The 22,678-nt window shown below is 48.0% G+C and overlaps 1 protein-coding gene, 2 non-coding genes and 1 pseudogene across 4 annotated transcripts in view; 2 read left to right on the top strand and 2 right to left on the bottom strand.

The window, feature by feature from the left end:
- TSPAN15 (tetraspanin 15) overlaps positions 1-10,692 on the bottom strand; it is a 47,769-nt gene extending 37,077 nt beyond the window's left edge. Inside the window, exon 1 of one of the 2 annotated variants that reach the window (XM_039871991.1) lies at positions 10,461-10,692. In XM_039871991.1, the coding sequence (XP_039727925.1) occupies positions 10,461-10,556 (96 nt within the window). In that variant the 5' untranslated portion in view covers positions 10,557-10,692. The remainder of the gene's footprint in view (positions 1-10,460) is intronic. The other variant, XM_039871990.1, reaches the window with a different exon arrangement.
- LOC120610175 (uncharacterized) lies at positions 6,949-7,064 on the top strand (annotated as a pseudogene).
- A 5,291-nt stretch (positions 10,693-15,983) lies between the features above and the next one.
- On the bottom strand, positions 15,984-16,102 carry LOC120609792 (5S ribosomal RNA). Its single transcript, XR_005654842.1, has one exon. It is a non-coding gene; the product is annotated as a 5S ribosomal RNA (ribosomal RNA).
- A 4,168-nt stretch (positions 16,103-20,270) lies between these two features.
- Positions 20,271-20,389, top strand: LOC120610140 (5S ribosomal RNA). The gene has a single exon (XR_005654876.1). It is a non-coding gene; the product is annotated as a 5S ribosomal RNA (ribosomal RNA).
- Positions 20,390-22,678: the final 2,289 nt, after the last annotated feature.

Below are 22,678 nucleotides of genomic sequence, written 5' to 3'. Positions count from 1 at the left end.
CCCACAGAGGGTAGCCCCTCCCTGGGGGAGCCCAGGGCCCCTGCCCAGGAGGCTGGTCCCCACTCCAGGGCCCTTGCTCCTCTAAGCGGAACTTTGAGGAGAATCAGAAGACCCCATATGCCTAGGAAATGTTAGGTGAGTGACTAAGTGACTAAACAGATGAGCAAACAACCCACTCCAAAACAGCCCACCTCTCTTACAGATGTCCTTCTACCGAGGATGAACACTTGAGACAGGAAGGTGCCGAGAAGTCTGGCAAGAAGAGAGTGAGGCTTCTCATCTACTTGCCAGTTCCCTAACCTCTCTGAACCTCAGCGTAGAATGGGGCCATAATGGTGCTGCCTCTCAGGGTTGCTGGAGGATTATATGAAAGAATGTCTAGAAAATTCAGCCTAGCACCCAGTAGTACATAGGAAGCACTCATTAACTGTTAGCTTTAAGAAGACAGAAGTAAAGGTATCACCAGACTAGACAGAGGGCAGCATGGTGGTGGTGTGGGTGGCGTGTGTGTGTGTGTGTGTGTGTGTGTGTGTGTGTGCATGGGTGTCTTTCTAACTGCAAAAGAAAAAGTTGAATTCTAAGTGAGGCCACACCAGAGACCGCATCAGCGAAGACAGAAACAGACCCCACTCCTGTGTCAGGGACTGTGGTCTCCGAACAACTCCTGTTCTCATCTCATTTCTGCTCTGATCATGAGTCCACGCTGCTTGAGGATAGGAAGAGTCAAGTGGCTGCAGTCCCTATGGGAGCCTAGAGCCCACTGTCCACTGCTGACTAAGTGTTCCTGCAAGAGCCTCCTGTGAGCCGCTGGCAGCCCCACCCTAATCACAGAATGTCTGCAGCTGTCCTGAGCACTCAGCCAAGACTCAGCGAGTGCCAGCTTGCCAAGGGACAGGGACAGGGCTGGCTCATCTGTACCCTCAGACCAGCACAGGACCAAGCAAATAGCAATCACTGGTCGGAGGCTAAGTAGAATCAGGCCAGAGGCATAGACCAGGGTTCTTGCTGCCTGAGTTTTCAGGCCCTGCAGAGAAGGCCAGTCTGTGATAAGTCACACATCAGGCCCCTGTCCCCAGGTGCAGCAGCAGGCCTGTTCACAGGAGGGACACTCACATCCCAGCTGGAGAGAGTGATACTGGGGTGAAATCACTGAGTAGTGCCCACTGTCCTCTCTGAATGACAGGGGCCGTCCCATTGGCCACAGTTTTAGAACCAGTGGCACTTGCTGTGTGGTCCGGTCTCAGTTTCCTTCCCTCTGATAGGAATTGGCTGGACCAGATGGCCCCATGGCCCTCCAAAGTTCAGCCCAACTGGAATTTCAAACCATCCTAATTGTCCCATATGATAGGTGACACTCCTGTTCTGAAAGGTTGTAAGGAAATCCCAGATGTTTTATAGCCCCACTTGGCAAGCAGTTTCTATTTAACTACTTTCAGAACCAGGAAGTCCTTCTTGAAAGCTAACTTGCACTCCCTGCCCCTGTATTAACCCCTTTCCATCAAGCTTTCCTTGCAGAGAAGCCCAGAAGAAACTGGTTGTAGATCACGGCCTTTGACCTACGTGGGCCAACATGAAGCTGCCGTCCTTGCTTCTCCCCCAGCCCCACCCCTGGTCTCTTCCTCAGTCTTCACTACAAACCACAGTAGGCAAAGGTATTTTCAGGGCCCTGTCCAACTGAGGCCCTCCCTAGAAAAGCCTTGCATTAGTCTCCAGGAGCTGCCAAAACAAATTACCACAAACTGGGTGCCTTAAAACAACAGCAAGGTATTCCTTCACAATCCCGGAGGCCAGAGGTCAGAAACCGAAGTGTCACAGGGCCGTGCTCCCTCCGGAGGCTCTAGAGGAAGATCCTCCCTTGCCTATTCCAGCTTCTGGTGGCTCTGAGGTGTTCCTGGTCTTGTCTGCCTCTGTATTCGCATAGCCTCCTCCTCTCTGTATTCGCAAAGTCTTTTCCTGTCTGTCTCAAAGCTCCCTCTGCTTTTCTCTTATAAGGGCATTTGTCATTGGATTTAAGGCACACTCAGGCAATCCAAGACGATTTCATCTTAAGATTCTGATCTTAATTATACCTGCGAAGACCTTTTTTCCATATAAGGTCACATTCACAGGTTCTGGGAGACAAATATATCTTTTGGAGGAACGTAGGGGGCACCATTCAACCTACTACAGAGATCACTGGTCAGAGTCAAAGTCAAGTCCCCATCCCTCCACTCACAGGCCACTAGTTTATCGCCATGACCCCAAGCAAGCTCGCTGCACCTATCTGGATTCCCCACCACCTGCTGCGCCCCTCCTACGGGGGCCAGAACTGTATGATGCCTATGCATCAGCAGTTCTCAGACTGGAAACATAATTAAAGGGGGCGTGTATCACTGTTCACCCTTCCAAGTATGTGAATCCCTGACTCAAGAAACTCAGGTCTGCTTCTATAGAGACTTCTTCAGTTAGGAAGTTAACTACAGAGCAGAAAAAAGATTGTTGTAAAGATAACCAAAAGGAAAGCAAAATTCTAGAACCATGGGCCCCCCTCCCCCACCTCTGAGACAGATACATCCCAGTTCCCTGAAGAAGCCCAGCCTCCCACATCCCCAGGCTGCCGGTCTCCACACCCCACCAGCTGTTGCTTGTTCACTGGGCCCCTAGCTCTCCCACCCACACCCCGCTCCTCCCCTGGCTCATACACTCTCTCCCTTTCTGGGCCTACTGTCTTGGTGCCGAGCCTCTCCCAAACGTGGTCACTAACTTCCCTAGCCCACAGAGATGATCCAGATCATTGGCAAGATTGGGAAAAGGTTCAGCATATTACTCAGGATTCAACCATAAAGTCATCTTGGAAACTGGACCAGTCCCATCAGAATTCCCTCACAGACACTGCCATGAGCTGCGGTTTCCACTCTGGCTGCACATTAGAATCACCGGAGGAAGTTTTAAAATTATAGGTGAGTGGGCCCCACCCCAGACCCATGAAATCTGCTCTGAAGATTGGACCTGGATATGTGTATTTGTCAAATCCTCCATGGCAGGAGGCCTCGAGCCACAGTCAAGGCCCACAAAAAAGTGACCCAGTCTCAGAATTTGGTGCCAGCCTTGGAAGCCAGCACCCCACTCCACTCCAAACAAGAGACTTCATCTCAACTTGTGACAGGTGGGCTGGAGCTGGCCTTGACCCACTGCCAAGCACACTGCTCTCACCTCTGAGCCCACAGCACCCGGTCCACTGGTAGGGGACAAGAAAGAGCTGGGGGGCTGTGTGACTGGTCCAAGGCCACATCAGGGAGGGGCTCTCCTGCAGGAAGGGGGAGGGCTCTAAGCACTGACCAAGGCAAGGCTGTTTTCATTCTACCCTCTTGGCAAATATTAATTTCCCTTCAGGTCAAGATGCAAATACCTCCCATAGTGGGAAAGTCTCCTTTGGAAAAATTAAATAAAACACAGCAGGCACCATTTTCACTATGAAATAGCTTTTGTCTCAGGAACAGATGCAAATGGTTGGTTGTGCCAGTCTTACCCCGTCTCAGAGTCTCGGTCTCTTCAACTATAAAATGGGACCAGTGCCCTGTCTGTCCAGCTCACAGGGTTGTTCTGAGGATCCAAAGAGGTGAAGCGAAGTATGGTGGGGCAAGCACAAGAGGGCGGCTCCTCCAGAACCCCTCAACCTCCTCAGCACATCCAGTAAGCTCTGGGCTCCTGCCCAGGGACACCAGTCACCACTCCTCCTGTCATCTGCTCTAATGCTTATCACACATGACTCCGCTAAGAGCCCTGCAGGCATCACCCCGTCCAAGCGCGGCACCTGTGAGAGGTACCATAGTTTATTCCCTTGCCACAAACTGAAAATGAGGCACAGGGAGTTGTCCGTGACTTGTCTGTGGTCACGCAGCCAATCAGAACTGCCCCTCACTCTACTGCTCCCCGAGATGCTCTCTACAGGACTTTTTTTATGGCTAGCTCCTTCTCACTCCTTGAGCTTCAGCTGAAATGTCAGGTCCTTCTAAACTTCTTCCTCAACCACCCATTAAAGTAGGAACTTCCATCTCTTCTCGCTTGTTCTCTAATTGCCTCTTTAGTACCTATCACAAACTATGTTTATTTACTGGTTTGTCTGCTTTCCAAGGTCTGGACTAAGTCTTTCTTGTTCATAGTTGTTTCTCAGTAACTATGACAGTGCCTGGCATACGCAGTCGCCATCAAATAACTATTTCTTAACTGAATAAGTAAATGAACCATCCCACCCTGGGGAGAATAGCAGGTCGAGACTGGATTCTCTTGCCTTCTACTAAGAGTGGATTCGAACCCACTCAGATCCAAAGCTTCTTTCTGAAAAAGGCTTTTCTTTTCAATCTCCTGTGCCCTGGCCTTACCTAGAAGACATCATTCCCTGTATGTGGAGCCAGCTGGTACAGAAATTTCATTATCAGTTTCTTATCTGGTTTACTGAGCCCCACCCCAGGTTGGCATTGTGAGTCACCCAGAGAGAAGAGGCACCGGGCAGCAGGAGGAAGGAGGCAGGTCCTTATTCCTACTTCTCAGGAACAAACAACCAAAGGCAGCAAAGTCCCAACCAGTCCTACAACTTAAAACAATCCCTGCCTTTCAGAAAGAGAGGGATCATACACAGAAGACTAGACTAAGAGCAAAGAGACTTTCCCGGGGCCTCAGTTTGCTCATCTGGAAACGACACAAGAACCGACTGCCAGACCCCAAGCACCTCCGCAGCACCCCACACTGCACCCAGCACAGCCTGTCCACTGGTAGCACAGTTTTTGAAAAACCTAGGAAATAAAATACGTACAAGGAGGTATCCTGACAGATGTTCACTAACATGTAACGTGGTAGAATCGAAGGTGACTACTATTGTTTTTTCACCGTACTTGCCTGAATTGCTTGGAATTTTTAAAAATTATGTGCGCATATCATTTTTGCAAAAATAAAAGCTCTTTTCAAAAGTTAGAAATTCCTGCTGGAAACTGAAACTACTTTCTTTTCTGTCTGGCTTGATCTAATGCTTAACTGGGAGACCAGGTACCTGTCTTATTCCAGCATTTCCAGCATTTCTGGAAGAAGACAAGTACCTGGTCTCCCAGTTAAGCATTAGATGAAGCCAGACAGAAATGCCCTCCACCCACGCCCTGAGCCCTGACACCAGGGGGAAACCACTTCTTGCAGGAGAAGGGGAACGGCTGGTAAGGGTCACGGTGATCCAATGAAGAAACTGATACATGTACCCTCAGGCAGCCTAGGTCCTGCTCTTGGTCTGTCCCTAGCTTGCTGTAGAGTCTCAAGCAACTCGCTTCCTCCCTCCAGGCCTCTGTCTTCTCCTTGGTAAAATGAAAAGGTCACGCTGGAGGTGACTTCAAGGGCCCTTCTCATTCTCAGTCTGTGGCTCTTGAGCACCTAGAATAGAGAAGAAGGTAGGAGGAGAATGGCTAACTGAGCAGTTCATGTTTATCATGTGCCAGGCATTGCTCTAAGCATTTCCTATATATGAATCCATTTAATGGTCTCAGCAACTCTAATATCACTCATTTTACAAATAAGGCAAATGAGGCACATGGAAGTTAGTGCCTAAGTCACTCAACCTATAATTGCCAGAGCTGGGATTTAAACAACGGCAGCCTGGTCCAGAGTCCACACTCCTAACCACTAAACCATTGGGAAATAGAAAGAATCACAGGCCTAAGCTATGATAACAGGGTCTATCCTTGAACAAGGCAAAGAAGAGTTAATATTGCCTTTGGTACTCATTTCCTCCTCTACTTACCCACATCTACTTCTTTCCCACTCACCCCACTAAAGTCTTTTTCTTCCTAACATTACAACTAATGTTTCCAATACATACTACTAATAATACTACTACCAATAATGATTAGTCAACACCTCATTTGTCAAGGCAACAGACTAGGTGCTTTCTAGAAAGCCAGTATCTCCATGATCAGCCCAGGCCACTTTGTAAATTCAAGGCTTCAGCAAAACCTAGCCACTGTTGACTATACACCCAGCCTCAGCCTCTAATGGAGGCACTGTCGTTTTAGATCCTTGCTTAGAACACACAGATTGGAACTCAACCACATCAATGGAACAAGTCTTCCCTGAGCACCTACTAGCATCTACAAGGTGCCCAGGCCCAAGATCAGCATTTGAAAGATGTAAATGAGCTACACCCTGACCTCCAGGAGTTACAGTCCAGGAAAAAAAAAAAATTGTGTAAACGGATCTCTAGAATACCCTGTGGTCAGTGCTAAAATTAGAGATGTGTCCCTAAAGGGCTGAGGGTACGTGTGTCAGAATGATTCACCCTGCATGGTGGGAAAAGGAGGCTCCAAGTGCCTCTGGGTGAGCTCATTGCTCATGGAGACATCCTCAGCAACCTACCAAAACGGAGCAATGAACTGAGGATGAGGACAACTGGGGGTCCGTGCCAAGTCTACTGAGTGACCCTGAAACACATCTTCACTAGGCCCTGAGGGCCCGCTCTGAAAATGAGAAGGTCTCCAAGTGTGAGACAGGAAATCTCTGTAAGTGGTTCAAGGTCATACTCATATTAATTCATAGACTGAGGAAAGTTTTCATTGCTCAATTCCCTTCCGATCCCCCCAATCACATCAAGGAGCAAACCTCAATTTTGGTGCCAATTTGTGTTTAAGCCTCTCAAACACTTGCCAACCTGCTTTTTGAACAGAGGGCAGGCCTCGGGTTCATAGCCTATAGCACCCACAATATCTAGCTAGGATTTAATAATGTTTTGTTTCCCCTGCACTGTATTTATTGTACCTGTTACCTGATATTTTTAATGACAGAATGTTGGTTTCCCATTGGCAGTAGTGCTATAAACCCTCTTTTTAAAAACAAATTTAAGTTCTGGATGTGGTTCCATAGTGTAGTGATTAGCACGTCTGCTTTGTGCACAGAAAGTCCTGGGTTCACACCCCAGTGGAGCCACAGTCCATGGTCTGTGGCCATGCCACTCTGAATAAGCTCGGTGTTTGATCTCGGAAGCTAAGCAGGGTCAGGCCTGGTTAGTACTTGGATGGGAGACCACCCAGGAAGACCAGGTGCTGTAGGCATAAATAATAATAAATTTAGAAAAAATAAATAAAAACAAATTTAAGTTTAAAAAGTGAGTTTAAACAAATATAGTAAGTAATATTACAATTGGTAAAACCTCTATGTAGGGCAATTTAACAACATCTATCAACATCATAAGCACACATATAAAACCAGGCAAAGCTGTCTTTTGCTATTAAACATTCCAATAGTGATTGAGGGAGGAAGGTAGGAACTGGAAATGGGCACAAGGGCTGGGGGGCCTGACTTCTGCTTTTCATTCTATTGGTTGACCTGAGGGGGCTAATTATACAGGTGTGTTCACTTTGTAAAAATTCATTAAGCTGTATACACTTATGATCGGTGCATTTCTGAATGTGTATTATACATGCCCATGCCTGTTAACCCAGCAATTCCACTTCTAGAAATTATCCTGCAGACATGAACACATATGGGCAAAGCAACATATTCAAAGATGCGGCACTGTTTACAGTAACTAGAAATTGGAAATAACCTGAGTTCCCCAGCTGGAGACTGATTAAAGTTTGGCATAGCCTAGAGTGAATTCTATGCAGCTATCAAACAGAATGAGGCAGCCTCTAGCAGAGCTCCAAAATTTATGTGGATTTAACTTTAAGTGAAAAGGTAAGGGCAGAACTGTGTATAGTGTGCTACCTTATGTAGGGGGGAAAAGAATATATAATACACATGTGTGTATTTTATATCCATAGGGCATCCTATGGCTAAGAATATTAGCTCACAAAAGCATCACACACAAAAAAACAGATAATAGATGTCCCTTCTGGCCAGGGCAGGCCAGGGGAGAGGGTAGGAAGGAAGCCTGTCACTGATGACTATTCTTTTATACTTTTAAATTTTATACAAGATCATTATTTCATAATCAGTTCTAAAGCAAAATGTCTTACAGAAGGTGCATGGCCATGGTAAAACCATAGCGCCTTCCAGAACTAAAGATTGAGATGAAAGTGTAAATACTTTGGGCTTATAAACAAGTAACCTTTGGCACCATTCCTCCTCCCGAGGGATAGTACCAGAGCTAATGGGCTTTCCTATAATGATTTCCAATTAACAGCAAACCCAGTCTCAAACAAATTACTTACTCACACTGGGCTCCGCCCTGCAGTCAAACTCTGGCACCTGGAGCTGCCCTGGCAGAGCTGGCAGGTGGCTGAGTTCTTGGCATGGGTAGGGAGATTTTTAAGCAGAAATACTTCCAGCGATGGGAAGTCAAGGATTTGGTAAGGCAATCTCGGATGGCTGGAGAGAAAGGATTCCAAGTTCTGAGTCCCATCCTGCCCCAAAGAAGTAAAGCAAGAGCCATAAGGTGGTCTTCTCTCTGGGCTGCAGGGGACAATAACAGAACAAGGCCTTGAAAATTTAAGTTTTAATGGTATAACTTTCTTTTATATAGCTCTTGGCTTGCCCACATGTCACGATTTCCTCATATCACTAATTCTAAAAAAGGTCCAGTGAAGTATGGAGCATGGTATCAGTTATCCATTTTACAGATGGGAAAAAGAGGCTAAGAGACTGGTCAGTGATTACATACGGAGAGAAAGGGTGAAGCCAGAAACATAACCCCCATCTTCTGACTCCTGGTCTTCCCTTAATTGCCCACCTTCCCACCCATCAACCTTAGCTTTCTCTCTTTCAACTCTGACCTACAGAGAGAAGAGCTCCTGAGGCCAGACAAGCAAGGGGCTGGCAAAGAATCCCAGAATCAGAATCAAGAAGCCTATGAGACCATCTAGCCCAGCAGTTTTCAATTCTGACTACACACTAGAATTACCTGGAGAGCTTAAATGAGCTTAAATAAATACCCATGCCCTGGTATCTGTAGTGTTTTTAAAATTCTCTAGTTGATTCCGATGCAAGGTTGGGACAGAACCACTAAATGAGAGCTTAAATCACCCCCGCCTCAAACTCACATACAACCTGCTGTCTCCCTGGAGCTTCTACCAACAGGTCCATGCTCCATCCTCTGGCCCCCAAATATACTGCTCATCTCTCTTCCACATTATCTAGAGTCAGAGAACTGGATTTGGAGCTGGGTTCACCTGGTTTTCTAGATAGGCAAGTCATTTCACAGCTCTGAGGCCCCAAATAGGGAAGTGACTTGCCTAAGATCTCCCAGTGAGTCAGTAACAGAACGAGACTGGAATCTGGATCCCTTGACTACTAGGCAAGGTCACATCTACAGAGGGGTCACATGGAAAGTGAGACCTGATGGCAGAACTAGCAGTTCCTGCTAGCAGAATAGACCCAACAAGGAGCTGAGATCAGTAGAGCATATGTGTTTTAGGGAGATGGGTGTGGGTGACTTCCTCCCTGGTCCCTGGGTAAGACTGCCCTGTGGCACACTGGAAGCGGGGATATATTCTGGGGCAGGGCTGGAGTGGACTGTAGAAAAATGTCCTCATTTCTAGGTGGGGGCCAGCCTAGTCTGAAATTTCCATAAAGAAATCCAGTCTCTTGGGATAGTTTATTAGAAGGGCCCAGCCCACAATAATAAAAATGGCTCACATTTCTTGAGCTCTTCACTGGTCCCCATGCTAAGCATTGTACTTCACCTATTTCATTTAATCTCCACAAACATCTTAAAAGTTGGATATAATTACTGTCACCATTTGCATATGAGAAAACTATGGCCTAGAGAGTTAAAGTAACTTCCCCAAGATCATGCAGCTAGAAAGTGGTAGAGGCAGGATTTGAAGGCTAGTTCATGTCCAACTACTATCATGCTGCCCCGCAACAAGAGAAAGAAGGGGTAAAGCTCAGTGGGCTCAGAAATAGTTACTGGGCACCTAGGAGCGGCCGGAGACCTCCCCAGATGTCGTCTGGTGGAATCCTCCCAACCACTACGCGGACAAGGCACGCGCATCCTCCTGGAAATCCTCCTTCTACCCAAGAGGAAACCAAGAGCAGTGGGGTAGCATCTTGTTCAGGGGCAACAGCAAGTAAATAGTGGGGATGGGACTGGGAGTCCAGGGCCACAAAGCCTGACCACGTACTCCAAAGGCTGATGAGGAGGCAAACTCGGGGTGGGCGCGGCCGACGCGGGAACCACCCGCTACTGCACCAGCGGATGCGCAGGACCAGACAGAGCACCAGTCAGGTGCAAGCCGGTAAGCCAGGCAGTGCTTCTTCGTCGTAGCTAACCAGCTCTAAGACTCCCGACTCGGCGGCTGAAATTCTGGCTGAGCCTGGTCACCAGAATTTCCAGGTTCCCAGGGAGAGTGGGACGAGAAACTAGACGTGCAGCCCCACTCCACCCCACCTCCCCGCGCGCCCTCCCAGAAGCAGCCAAGTCTGGACCCAACCCCGGGATCGGCGTGGGAGCAGTCGATGGAGTGTGTCCCCCATCCCCACCCACAGGCCCTACTGGGGTCACTCACCCAGAACACTGTGGAGTAAATGACGAGCGAGAATTTGAGCCAGAGGTAGGAGAGGCGCGCACAGTAGCGCACCTGCTCCGAGTCCCCGCGGGGCATCCTGGGCACTTGTGGCGCCGGGCGCCGGGCCCCGGGGCTATCCGGCTAGGTCCCTGGCTGCGAGCACCCCCACCTGCGGCTGCCTGCCGGGCTGCTGGCCCCGCCACCGGCGCTCACTCGGGGACTGACACCGGCGAGCCGCAATCACAGCCGAGGCCCGGGACCAGCTAGCCCCAGCGGCCAATGGGCGCGAGGCAGCAGCCCAGCCCTGGGAGGAGGCGGGCTGGGGGCAGGGCTACGGCTCAGAACCCAGAGGAGGATAAGGGAGGGGAGGGGGCGAGGGTTTTCGCAAAGGAGGTCGCGTGCAACTCTGAAAACGCCTGTACTAATGGGGCGTGAGACAATGTGTACAGAGGACTCTAGGGAGAGAGTGAGCGCGCCTAATCTGGGTACATAGAAATGCATACTTTCCAGTGTTGTCAAGAGGGAAGACTATGGGAAAAGAGCAGGACCTAACCGCTAAGGTGTTAAAAGTGTTCAAGGTGTGAATGGAATAAGTGGAGTTGCTCAGCTTGAGGGAGAGGAGTGCGGCATCTAGGAAGGTGCAGCTGACCAGGATGGGGCTAAGGGGCCCCCATGGAGCTGGGGACGGGAGTTTCCTTTTGTAACGGAGGCCCTTTCCCTCACCAGTCTCCAGGAATCCCCTTCTCGGTGGCCAGGTGAGATCCCAACACGGCTGCCAGAGGCCTCTTCCTCTTGGAAGCCCTCCTCTGCGCCCATCCTCAGGCCGAGTCAGTGGCCCCCTTTCTTACACACCCTCAGCCCGGGTTTCACCAGGCCTCTCCCCACCAGGCCTTTCCTCTGCCTCGTGCCAGACATGGCTGGAAGTCGTCTCCCACAGCTACAGCTTGACTCACTGCTGTTTCCTTGCTACCCGGGCCCAGCTCAGCCCCGGGGCTTGGGAGTCAGACAATTTGTCTGTGGCTTTTGGTAATTAAATGTGTGGCCCAGAGGTCATGAGCTCAAGGCAGCGCTGGGTGGGGTCCCTGGTGGTGACTGCAGGAATGGCACCCTTGTCCACGTCCTCTGTCCTGGACACCCAAGCCTCCTGTATATTCAGACTCCCGGTAAGAAACAGACACACAGCCGGCCCAGCCCTCAGGGCTCTGCCCTAGAAGGAAGAAAAAACAAGGTTGGGTGAGGAGGCGGCAATGCCCTGCCCAGATGGGTTTAAAGGAAGTCTGTTTCCTTGTACAAAAAAATCAGGCCTTGTAAGGGCGCTCACATGTAGGGACATGGAACCAGGGACTACTGCAGGTTACCTTCAAATGAATAACCAAGGTCCAAGAAGACATCCTACCATAGTGTTAAAAGTTATCCTTTCTGTCCTTTGAGAGGGAGGAAACTAACTCCTAACTTCTCTTTGGGAGACTAGCTTCCCTCGCCAAGCACTGCAGAATTGGTCTTATACCCCCACTCTTTGAGGTGCTAGTGTCTGCCCCCTGGAGGGCTAGTCTAGCTCCTTGCCCCTGAAGGGGTTAGTCTGTCTCCCTCTCCCTGGGAGTTGGCCTCCAAGCTCCCTCACCCATCCACACACACCTGAGTCTCTGTAAGATGCCCTGGTGGATGACACTCTGAGACACCCCTGCAGAGGGAACTTGGAGCTTTTGGGGCTGGCACAGCCTTCCCTGGGCTCCTGAGCTCCTTCGTTGTCCTTCCCCACTCCTAATCTGACCCCCAACTGCTGAGGACTGCCCCTCAGCCACATCGGCAAACACTGAGACCTCAAGAGAAGTGGCAACCTATTTTCAACTTTTCTATCCTTTTTCCAGGAGCTCTGGGCTGGGGTCATCAGGTCTAGTGATCATCCTGGTTTTGATATTAACTTTTTCTGAGACTGCTAGAAGATGTGGCATAGTGTGACAAAGAAATGTGAGTGTAGCCCTGGCTTCAGATTAGAGCCACCTGGTGAGTTTTAAATGTGTCCTGGTATCCAGGCTCCCACCCCATCAAGTCAGAATCTCCACCTACAGGGACCTGGAAATCAGTATTGATTTAAAGGTCCCAGGTACCTTCTAAAGTGCAGCCAGGACTTAGTGTCACTGGTTTAGAGGTAGTTAGGAGGGTAAAGGAGTCAGCCATCATTTTATCAGAAAGGCCACATTCTAGGGGTCACTCAGCTATTCAGTGGTATGCTGATGTTTAATAACTGGCTCTCCATGGGGAAGGACCTTGCTACCAATTTCCACAGTGTAAATACTTCCGCCATATCTGCTCTCAAGTTACCAACTCCAAGTCAATGAACCTTGGAGTAAAGAAGAAACTTACACAATCACAAACAATCAACTCAGCAGTCTCTACAGTTCTCCAAGTCTCAATCCACTCCTAAAGCTTTACTGATGAGCATAGAGAATGCCGTAATGAATGCATTAGTAAAATTAATTGCTTATTAATTAGCATAATAGGCATTAGAAATGAGCTCTCCTTTGGTGAAATTAGTAGTAGTCAAGAAACGTAGAGTGGCTAAAATGGTTCGCGGATGCCACCCATTCCTTGTTCAGAGTAAAAGAATCCTACTCAGGGATGAGGCACTGGAGTGAATCAGTGGAGGGTCCCATGTCCAGAGGTTTCCTGGTTGCCTGAAGTGACCATCAGTCTAACTGAATCCTGCCTCTAGAATGTCATATCTTCCGTTAGTGGACCCTTCATGCACGGTGGTAGAGCACTTAAAAGGACAGAGAGCTGGGCCTTCACTAACTTTACCGAACAGATGGGGTGAACCAGTTTTGTGGCTACTTCCTCATAAATGTTTGTTTTATAAATATTTGTATGGGTGATGGAAATTGTTCTGAGATCGGTTTTCATGATAACCTGGCGTGGAGCTTGTAGAAGGAAATAACTAACCCTCACTTTTAGTGGCTAATACTGTTTATGGGGGGGAAAAACCCTCAGGATTGCACATGACCAACCGGGCTTGCATACGTTTGCATTCATGCCACTGGACAAGTGACTCTGTCTGTGCCTCTGTTTCCTCATCTGTGAAACCATGAGGTTAGACTGTTTCCTCTTCCAGCTCTAACAATCTTAGCTATAGTCCTCACAGTCAAGTACATTAGCAAATGTAAACCAAGCTTCTCCTATGAGTCAGGCCCTGCCCAGGCTCTGAGCACACAGCTGTAAACAAGATAGACAAGAGCTTCTATTCTCTTCTGTTCGGGAAATGGGGGGGTGGGGGAGGCGAGGGGAGTGGTCGTGGGAACATGCAATATGTATGAAAACAAATACATAAAAAGGGTAATTTTTTTTTATTTCAATTCTAGATATCACCACAAAATATAATAAAGGAGGCGTTACGTCTAATAGAGGCTAAGCCCATGTTCTTGGTTAACAGATTCCTTTAGGCGTGGCATATGATAGTAATCCATGAAACATGAGCAGAAGTCTGTTGGAAAACATTTGGGAAGTAATTAACACTTAAATGAAATCTAAGATGCAGTCACCTGTCTGCTTCTGAAGTTGTTAGCATGTAATAACTAGAATTACATCAGAATTTGGGACGAGGGGACTCACTGAGGATGAAAGAGCAGAAATATGGAAAAGAGTCAGTTCCTGATATTGAGCCACTAACTCCATACCTTAGGATTTACTACTAGACATATATGAGCTACTTAGAGCTGAAAACAATCTGCAAATAGTAGCCTTGGTTTTCATGCTAGAGATCTAGAGACTGTTTTAACATTCCGAACAGATATTGGGCTACAAGAGGGGGTACTGATGTGTTAAAATCTGGGAGAGAAGCTTCTAAGTGGGAGCAACGTAAAGGCCATGAGAAAAAAAGAAGCTTGGAGAGGTCTGTGGTTCTCATGCAAGGGATGGAGGGAAAGTAGAATGGGGCAGGTCAGAATCATAGGCAGGAGCCTTGTAGCTTTGGTAAGTGGTGTAGATTTACATATTTCCAGTTTCAGTGAGAATCACTGGTAGGTTTCAGCAGAGACCTGATACAGAATCTGATTTATGCTTCAGACGGCTCCTGCATGGAGGGTGGACGAGAGGGGGCTGGGGCTGGGAGGAGAGGAAAGCTGGTTAGGAAGCCGTTGCAGCAGTCTCAGAGCAAGAAGGCTGTGGCCTGGACTAGGGGCACAGCACTGGAAACGGTGACAAGAGGTTGCACTGGGGATATATGTTGGAGATAGAGCCAACAGGCTTACTGACAGATTGGGTGCAGAATGTGAGGAAAAGAGAAATCACGGAGGATCCCCAGTGTTTTTATCTTGAGCAACTAGGTAGATGTGGCTGTCATTTACAAAGGTGAGGAAGATCAGGAAAACAGGGGGTGAGAGGAGATTGGGTCAAAATGCAGTTACTTTGGCTATTTAAGTTTTCAAGACACCTTTTCAAAATCCAAGTGGAGTTGACCAGGGAACTCAGGAGTGAGATTTAGGTTGGATGATATAAATTTGAGTCATCAGATCAGTTTAAACCGTGGGCCTATATGAGATCATCTAGGGAGAAAATGTAGCAACAACAGAGAAGAGAAACAAAGACAGACTCTAGGGCCCTCCAACACTGAGAGGAAGAGAGGCCAGCAAAGAAAACAGAGAAAGTACAGCCAGTGAGGCAGAAGGAAAATGAGGTTGGTGAGGTGACAGGGATGCCTGGAAAAGGACTTTAAAGAGTTAAAAGAAATGTGCAACAGGGCTTAGTGTCCTGGGAATTCCCCTTAATACACTGAGGTTATAACTACGTCCTGAGAGGTCAAGTGGGAGCAAAACAGAGAACTGACCATCAGCTTTGCAAGACGTGGGTCATTGGTGACTTTGGTAAGAGCCCTTTCAATGATGCAATAGAGACAAAAGCCGAATGGAGTGGATGCAGGAGAGAAAGGGAGGGAAAGAAATGGAGGAGGAAAGTACTGATGACGCAGGTAGTACACACTCCCAGGCAGGTGTAGGCAACCATTCCCATGGGAGGGAGTGCATACGTGGAATTCTTCCCAACCCACCAGACAGCCTTCCAGGCCGAATATTCAAGAGTTAGCCACTATGTGGGAGAATTTAAACTGGCCAGAAAGTCTTTGTGGCTTCTCCCTTGTTAAAGAACAAAATTCGAATGAGCGAATTTGAACATATAATTGGCTTTATTAAGCGATTCATGAATGAAGCAGCATCCAACCCAGCCACTAGAAGGGAGCTCCAAGGAGTTGTACAAAACGGAAGCTGTGCAAAAAGAGGGTGGGACTAAGAAATTAAGAATGGATTATTTCCCTTAGGAGAATGCAGGGCATGGGTTTTATCTTAATTAGATTAGCTCACTAGTCTAGATCAGGAAATTCCAGACTGATTGGTTTAAAAGTAGACTCCTAGAAAAGGCTGAAACTCCAGTTAGGTTAGTTATTAAGTTTTGGTTTGGCTATGTGGCTTGGCAAAAGTGGCTCCATTTTGGCCTGTTTCTTTTTTCTTTTTTAAATTTATTTATTATTATTATTTATGCCTACAGCACCTGGTCTTCCTAGGTGGTCTCCCATCCAAGTACTAACCAGGCCCAACCCTGCTTAGCTTCCAAGATCAGATGGGATCAGGCTTGTTCAGGGTGGCATGGCCGTAGACCATGGACTGTGGCTCCACTGGGGCACAAACCCAGGACTTTCTACGTGTAAAGCAGACGAGCTAACCACTACACTAGGGAACCATGTCCCTGTTTCTTTTTTTAACACCATCAAGAGGTGGAATTTATGTCCCCACGTCTTGAATCTAGGCTGGCCTTCTGACTTGCTTTCACCAATAGAATGTGAGAAAACTGAGGTTGAGTTCTAAGCCTGAGAATCAAGAGGACTTACAACTCTCACTTTGGGCCCTCTGGGAATATTGCTGCCATGAGAACAAATCTGAGCGAGTTTGCCGGAGAGACCACATGAGGTAGAACTAAGGTTCCTGGCTGACAGCCACCGACTACCAGATATATGAGCTAAACTATCTTAGACCACCCAGCCCGTCACCCCTACAGCTGACTACATCTACATGAATGAGTCCAGGCATGACTAGCTGAGCCTAGGCCATAAGTGCCAACCTAGAGAATTATGAACTAACACAGAATTGTTGTTTTAAGACACTAAATTCTGGGGTGGTTTGTGATACAGCAAAAGCTAATTGGTGTATTCTTAGAGCCGTGGGTGTCGGAGCAGGGGGTTCGCACATGAACTCGAATACCTATCCCCTTCTTTTTTCATCTTCCTCCGGTTCTTCCCCCAAAGTACTGCACTTTTGAGCCTCTATATTTATCCTTCGGGTTTTCCCTGACTCCTTTCCGCGCCATCCCCTGGCTCTGGTTTTAGATTCCTTGTCCTCAGACCCCTCGCATAGTAACTCTCGATGATCTCCAGTTATTCTCTACCAGTTGATTATTTAGCATCAGGCACTGAGCTGTGGGCTTTCACGTAATCACCTCTTCATTCCTCACAAACCATGTTTTTTGATGTGATGAATCCCACTTTACAAATGAGGAAACTGAAGTTAAGAGAAGTAACTGACTTTTCTCCATCAGGAAGTTCAAGTGCTCTGGGACCCAGTAAACAATGTGCCTTCTACTTTCATGTTGTTGTGGCTCTAGCTACACTAGAATGATACGATTTAAAAAGCAACTAGGAACAATACACGCAACTCAGATATTAAGTTCTATACTGCTTAGAGTTGAAACTTTACCTGGAGTTATGTAGGTTATTGCAAGATAGTTGCTTCATGAGATTTTAAGTGTTTTGTAAAGAAGGATCTATCAAGTCTAGAAGGTGCAGGACTTCTTCATAGCATCTAACGTGAGGAAGGAGATTGTGTATCTCTAGGAGGAAAGAATACTCAGCCTTTCTCAACTAAATTTGAACACGGACACCAGCCATTAACATCTCAAACTAGTATCTCTAGGAATGTTCTTTGAGAAATGCTGCCCCATGGAACTGGTTCCTAATTCGTTTGGAGTTGAAAATGACATCTTCAAAGTTATATGTTATAAACCGAAGAGGAAAACAAAACTCAGATTATTTCTGTTTCATGCTTAATTTTGCAAAATTACAGAACTTTCTCTGCTATGATTGTCAGATAACCAGGTCTGTCTGTGATCACACCTCTAAGGGCCCTGCAGGAGGTGAGGGACACATATTGGTGACTCGGAGGCTCAAGAGGATTCCAGACAAGAGTCCCCAAGGAAAGCCAATGCTCATAGCTCAGAGCAGCCTGGGTCACTCCAGTGGTTTTTCATTTTGTAAATCCCCTGAGGAGCTGCCTCGAAAAGGATTTCCCTTTTGGCCCCTCTCCCCACCCCCACATCACTGTCCCCATAAAGGCTGACTGTCCCTGGCCCCTCTCCTTGCATCTCATGATCTCTCTCCTGCTCTTGGCTGCTGAACAACCCTTCTTGTAGCCCCGACCCCCAGGACTATTTCTGGGGCCTTCAAAGCCTCAAGGGACTTCCTGCCTCAGTCCAGGCAAACAGTACCAAATTACCTGTCCTAGAAGCCCACTCTGGTCCTAGAGGCCCATTGTGCTCTGCCCCTCCCCTCCCCCTCCTTCTTAAGATATGATCCTGGGCCAGCGTCACAAATATTTCCTCCCACAGAGATCAGCTAAGGCCTTCCTCCCTACTGTCTCCTGCTACAAGGCTGCTCCTGACCAGCTGGCTAGAACAGACACCCTCGGGAGCAGCTGTGGGTGTATGTGTGGTAGGGGGTTGGTCAAGAGATATATTACAAACTTAACTGACCACTCATAGGGAACTATTACTAAATGATGGCACAGCCATGCCATGAAGCCCTGTGCAGCCTTTGAAAGTGATGCAGAAAGGCATTGAGTATCATGGGAACTGATCTTCACGCACTGAGGCTCTGTCTATTTGGGGATGGGGGTGGGGCCTAAATCAGCTTCTTCTAGTTTTGAGACTTCAGCAAGGCTTTCCGGGCATCCACCCCCGGTGATGGGTAGGGGAACAGAGGAGTGTTGTCACAGGAGGGTAAAGCCTATGGAGGAACTGTTGTTGGCCTACAGAAGGGGGCACCTGCAGAGTCCTGGGGAAAGTGGCCCCCCACCAGAGCCCAGAGGACCAAGCTAGAAAGTCCCAGATCTGGCAAGTGGGTGGTTCCTATAGGGAATGGTCATTCCAGGCTGGGGTCTCAGGGCTAGAAGTGAGGTCAGGAACTGGCAGAGCCCCCCAGGTCTGTCTACTGTTCTCACGAGCCTTTTTAGGTGGGAACAGGCTCGGAAAGTACACACCACCTCCAGGTGATGGATGCATGAGTTAGGGACAGTCCAGGGGTCATTCAGTATTGGGATCCTGGGATCCGGGTGAGGAAGAGCTGTGTGAACCAGAAGGGCTATTTCATGATATGATTGGGGAGGGTGGTGAAATGGAGCAGTATATCCAATGATAAGTTCAATATGATCATAGATTTTCCTAAAAAATGTATTGCCCCTCTATGTGTAGGATGTGAGGTCTCAGCTATATGAAAGAGGGGCTCTGTTTTGAGAAGGTGGGAGGGGGTTCTCCTGAAATGAGAAACCAGCAGATGTCCAGGATTTTCCTGTACAACTTGGTTTCCCAGCCTGGGCACCGGATTTGTCTCCACAACCTTTGGGACCTTTTAATTCTTTGGCAAATGACAGCTACATGTTCCTGAAGATGATAGGAGGCTTGGCCCATTCAGCACATCACCTACAGCATTCCCAGAAACCCTGACTGACCGCAGATGTGAGCCTTGGCCCCAAACACGTAGACGCCAGCCAGGCCCCTGCCTCACGCTTGGCTCCCAAAGCAGCTGGGAGAGAATCCTCACCATGGTCCTACACATGGACACTGATGGTGCATGGGCCTTCTTCCTTCCCAATCTCTCACCCTCTGCATCCCTTAGGAAGAAAAACAGATGCTCTAGCAAAATATACTTTTGTTCTCTTGTCCCTTTTTTCTAGGATGGCATGCCCCACGGCTGAGGTGGTTTGTGGCACATGGTATGTTTCATTTTAGAACTGGAACAGTCCCTCAAAACCATAACAGTTTGCCTCGGATGGAGGGGTGTCCTGGGATGCAGAACATTTGATACCGAAACCAGAAGAGTCTTGTACAAAACAAGTTGGTCACCCTACCTCTTTCCAGCCTTCCCTCCATCTCACAGATGTTCAAAGGGGAGTAGCCAGGGCTGGGAGAGCCTCCAGCCTGTGCCCTCTGAGGAAAAGTCAGAAGTGAAAAGGGTAGACTTGGGGTAAGACCAGTGTCTTCAGCTATCTGAAGGCTGTCTGAGGGGAGAGAGAGAAACTCATTCCAAGGGGCTCCCTTGGGATAGAAGTAGGACCAGTGGGACATGTGGAGGGGGAATCGAGCTTCCCAAAGCAGCACTGGGTTGTAAAAAACATTTCATTCAGTCAGGATCTGAAGGGGGGGTCACATGCAAGTCACTCTGAATGAGGACACTGGGAACACTAGTTACCCTCTCAGGACACCAGCGCCACCTGTGAAGTGGGACCCTTCAAAGACTGAATGGGACCCTTCAAGGTAATCAAATGAAATTATCAAGCACCGTACCTAGAACAAAGCAGGTGCTAAATAACTGTGAGTCAAATCTGCCAACAGCTGACACACCCCTGTCCAGCCCAACACTGGACACAGAGTAGGGCGACACCTTGGAGACCACCAGCACCGCTTCCCTCTCCTCACAGCCCAGGCACTGGCCCTGTGCCTGGCATCATCTTCCTATGACATTTGTCCTTTGGCTGACTTTCTCCTTCAAAATTTTTTCTAGTCTACGGCCATGCCACCCTGAACGTGCCCAATCTCATCTGATCTCGGAAGCTAAGCAGGGTCGGGCCTGGTTAGTACTTGGATGGGAGACCACCTAGGAAGACCAGGTGCTGTAGGCATGAAAAAAAAAATTTCTAGCCACCTATCCATGCTGTGGGGCGGGTTGGGAGGTGTTTGTATGCCTGATTATGAATAAAAAGAGAGAGCGGTTAGGCTGTTGTCCCCAGGCCACTGAGGACATTAATGAAGCCTGACTGACAGTGGTGGTTCAGGGAGTTCCCGGGCTGGGAGGATCCTGAGACAGCACGTCCACCTCTCAAGAATGGACATCTTGCTCACAGTTGTATACTTACAGCTGGTGTTCTTTTCTACATGTGTACAATATTGCATAATAAAAAGTTTAATGAAAAGAAAAATGTTCTCTTAATTTGCATTTCCCTGATAATTAGTGAAGTCAAGTGTATTTTTACATGTTGATTAGTCATTTGTCGTTCTATACATTTCCTGTTTTTAGCCTTTGCACATTTTCCAATAAGTCACAGATTAAGTGGGGGAATGTCAAGGGCTGACAGGCTGAGAAAATGCCATTCCCACTTCTTTCCCCCAGAGGGGCGGTGCTATCTTAGCTGAGTTGATTCCGGGCTTGTTTCACAGAGCTTTGACAGAAGGGTCATGGAGCCGGCCGCCAGCAGGGCAGGGTGGCCTTGCTGGTGTTCAGCTGGGCATTCTGGGAAAGCAGCCTGGGAACACTGACGGGGTGTTGGGCCAGGCCTGTGTGACTCACTGAGAGTGGCAGGGTACCAAGGCACCCCTGCAGCAGTAGCTCCACCTGTTACTCAGGAGGGCAGGGCAGCCGCTTCCAGAAGGCTGGGTGCTGCTGGGGGAAGGCTGGGTGCTGCTGCGGGAGAGGAGCCTCAGGCTCTCAAGGCAGTCTGAGGGTGCTGAGGATGGGACCTGGGAAGCACAGAAATCAAGTCTGGACTTGATCCTACAGCTACTGAGGAAGGGATGGAAGGCTTTTAACAGAAAACATCCATGGGTCTGATGGACAGTTTACAAGCCAGAGTTCTGCCATGTGCCGGTTGCTGTGGGAATCCCAGTGGCCCTTAAGGGTGGACCGCACAGTTCGCAGTTTACAAAGCACTTTCACCCACATATTAGAGCACTCCCTAGTCCTAGATTTACTTGGATATGGGTTCCCTTCCCCACTGGATTGTCGGCACAGTGAGGCAAAGATCATCATGCCACCATGGTATCTGGGTAGGGTGCCGGGCACATGTAGCTGCTCATTAAACATGGAAGCCACAAGTCAGCTGTTCCCTTGGCCATGCAGACTCTGCTTTCAGCCCATTTCAGACTGCAGAATTCGGTTTGTCCCCAGGCTTCTACCAGAAGTCCAGTCACCCAGGCATTTGAAGAAAAACTTGTGGGGTCACCAGGAGGGTCAGTTCTCTTCTGACTTTCTGACTCCTTTCTCCTACTTCCTGTATTTTCCCTCAGGCATTTCAGCTTCCTCTTTCCTGTTTGCTGAGCAATTTAGCTCAGCTACAGCCCCTACTTTCTGTCTTACACACTCAAATCCCTCTCTGCCCTGCTCAGAGAAGACAAAAGGCCTTCCATTAGCAAAACACCGTTTTCTGTTATAAACGTGCTGAGTGAACTATTTTTCTTCTCTCCTATGGGTCATCAAAACAGCTTTGCATGGGAAACAAGACAGAAAGGCTTCATCTATTTTATTTATGAGGGGACTTAGTCTCAGAGTACGCATCCAGTCACACAGCCCTTCAAGATCCATGTAAGTACTAGAATCTGGGGCTAGTTTCCACCTCATCTTCCACCTTCTCAAGCTTCCCTCCTAACACTAGAGCAAGGCTTTCTCACAGTCCCAGGAAATAGCAATGACTACAGAGAAATCAAATATCTCACAATGACTACAGAGAAATCAAGCTAGTCCCAACTTCTGAGAGTCGAGAAGAGGGGCTAGGGAAAGACTACTGTGAGTCTAGGCTACTATTTAGTAGTTAAATCTAGAGGTACCTGATAATTAAAGTCACCTGGGGTTGCAAGGCATCAGAGTAGATAATCTTTTAGTAAAGAATCTAATTCTCCTCTAATTTTACTCTCTTGTGAAGTCAGATCAGCTGCCCACAGAACATCCTCTAATTCAGCATTGTTCATACATTTTTTTACTATTACCAGAAATGTGTTTTACATTATAGCCCAATGGACATACAAAATACACAAATAAGCAAAAGCTGCATAAAATAAACTCACCCTTACCACATGACGCATTCTTATATTTTCTAGACTATCCCTTTTGTTTTAACACTAGTCATATCCCACTGTTTGAGATCATTAATCTAATTCAAACTACTAATAGAATGCTTCCAGAGAAGCCCTACTAGACC

Source organism: Pteropus medius, unplaced genomic scaffold (genome assembly GCF_902729225.1).
Source record: "Pteropus medius unplaced genomic scaffold, Ma_sr-lr_union100, whole genome shotgun sequence".
In the NCBI taxonomy this organism is placed as follows: domain Eukaryota; kingdom Metazoa; phylum Chordata; class Mammalia; order Chiroptera; family Pteropodidae; genus Pteropus; species Pteropus medius.
This window is presented reverse-complemented; position numbering and strand designations above follow the sequence as displayed.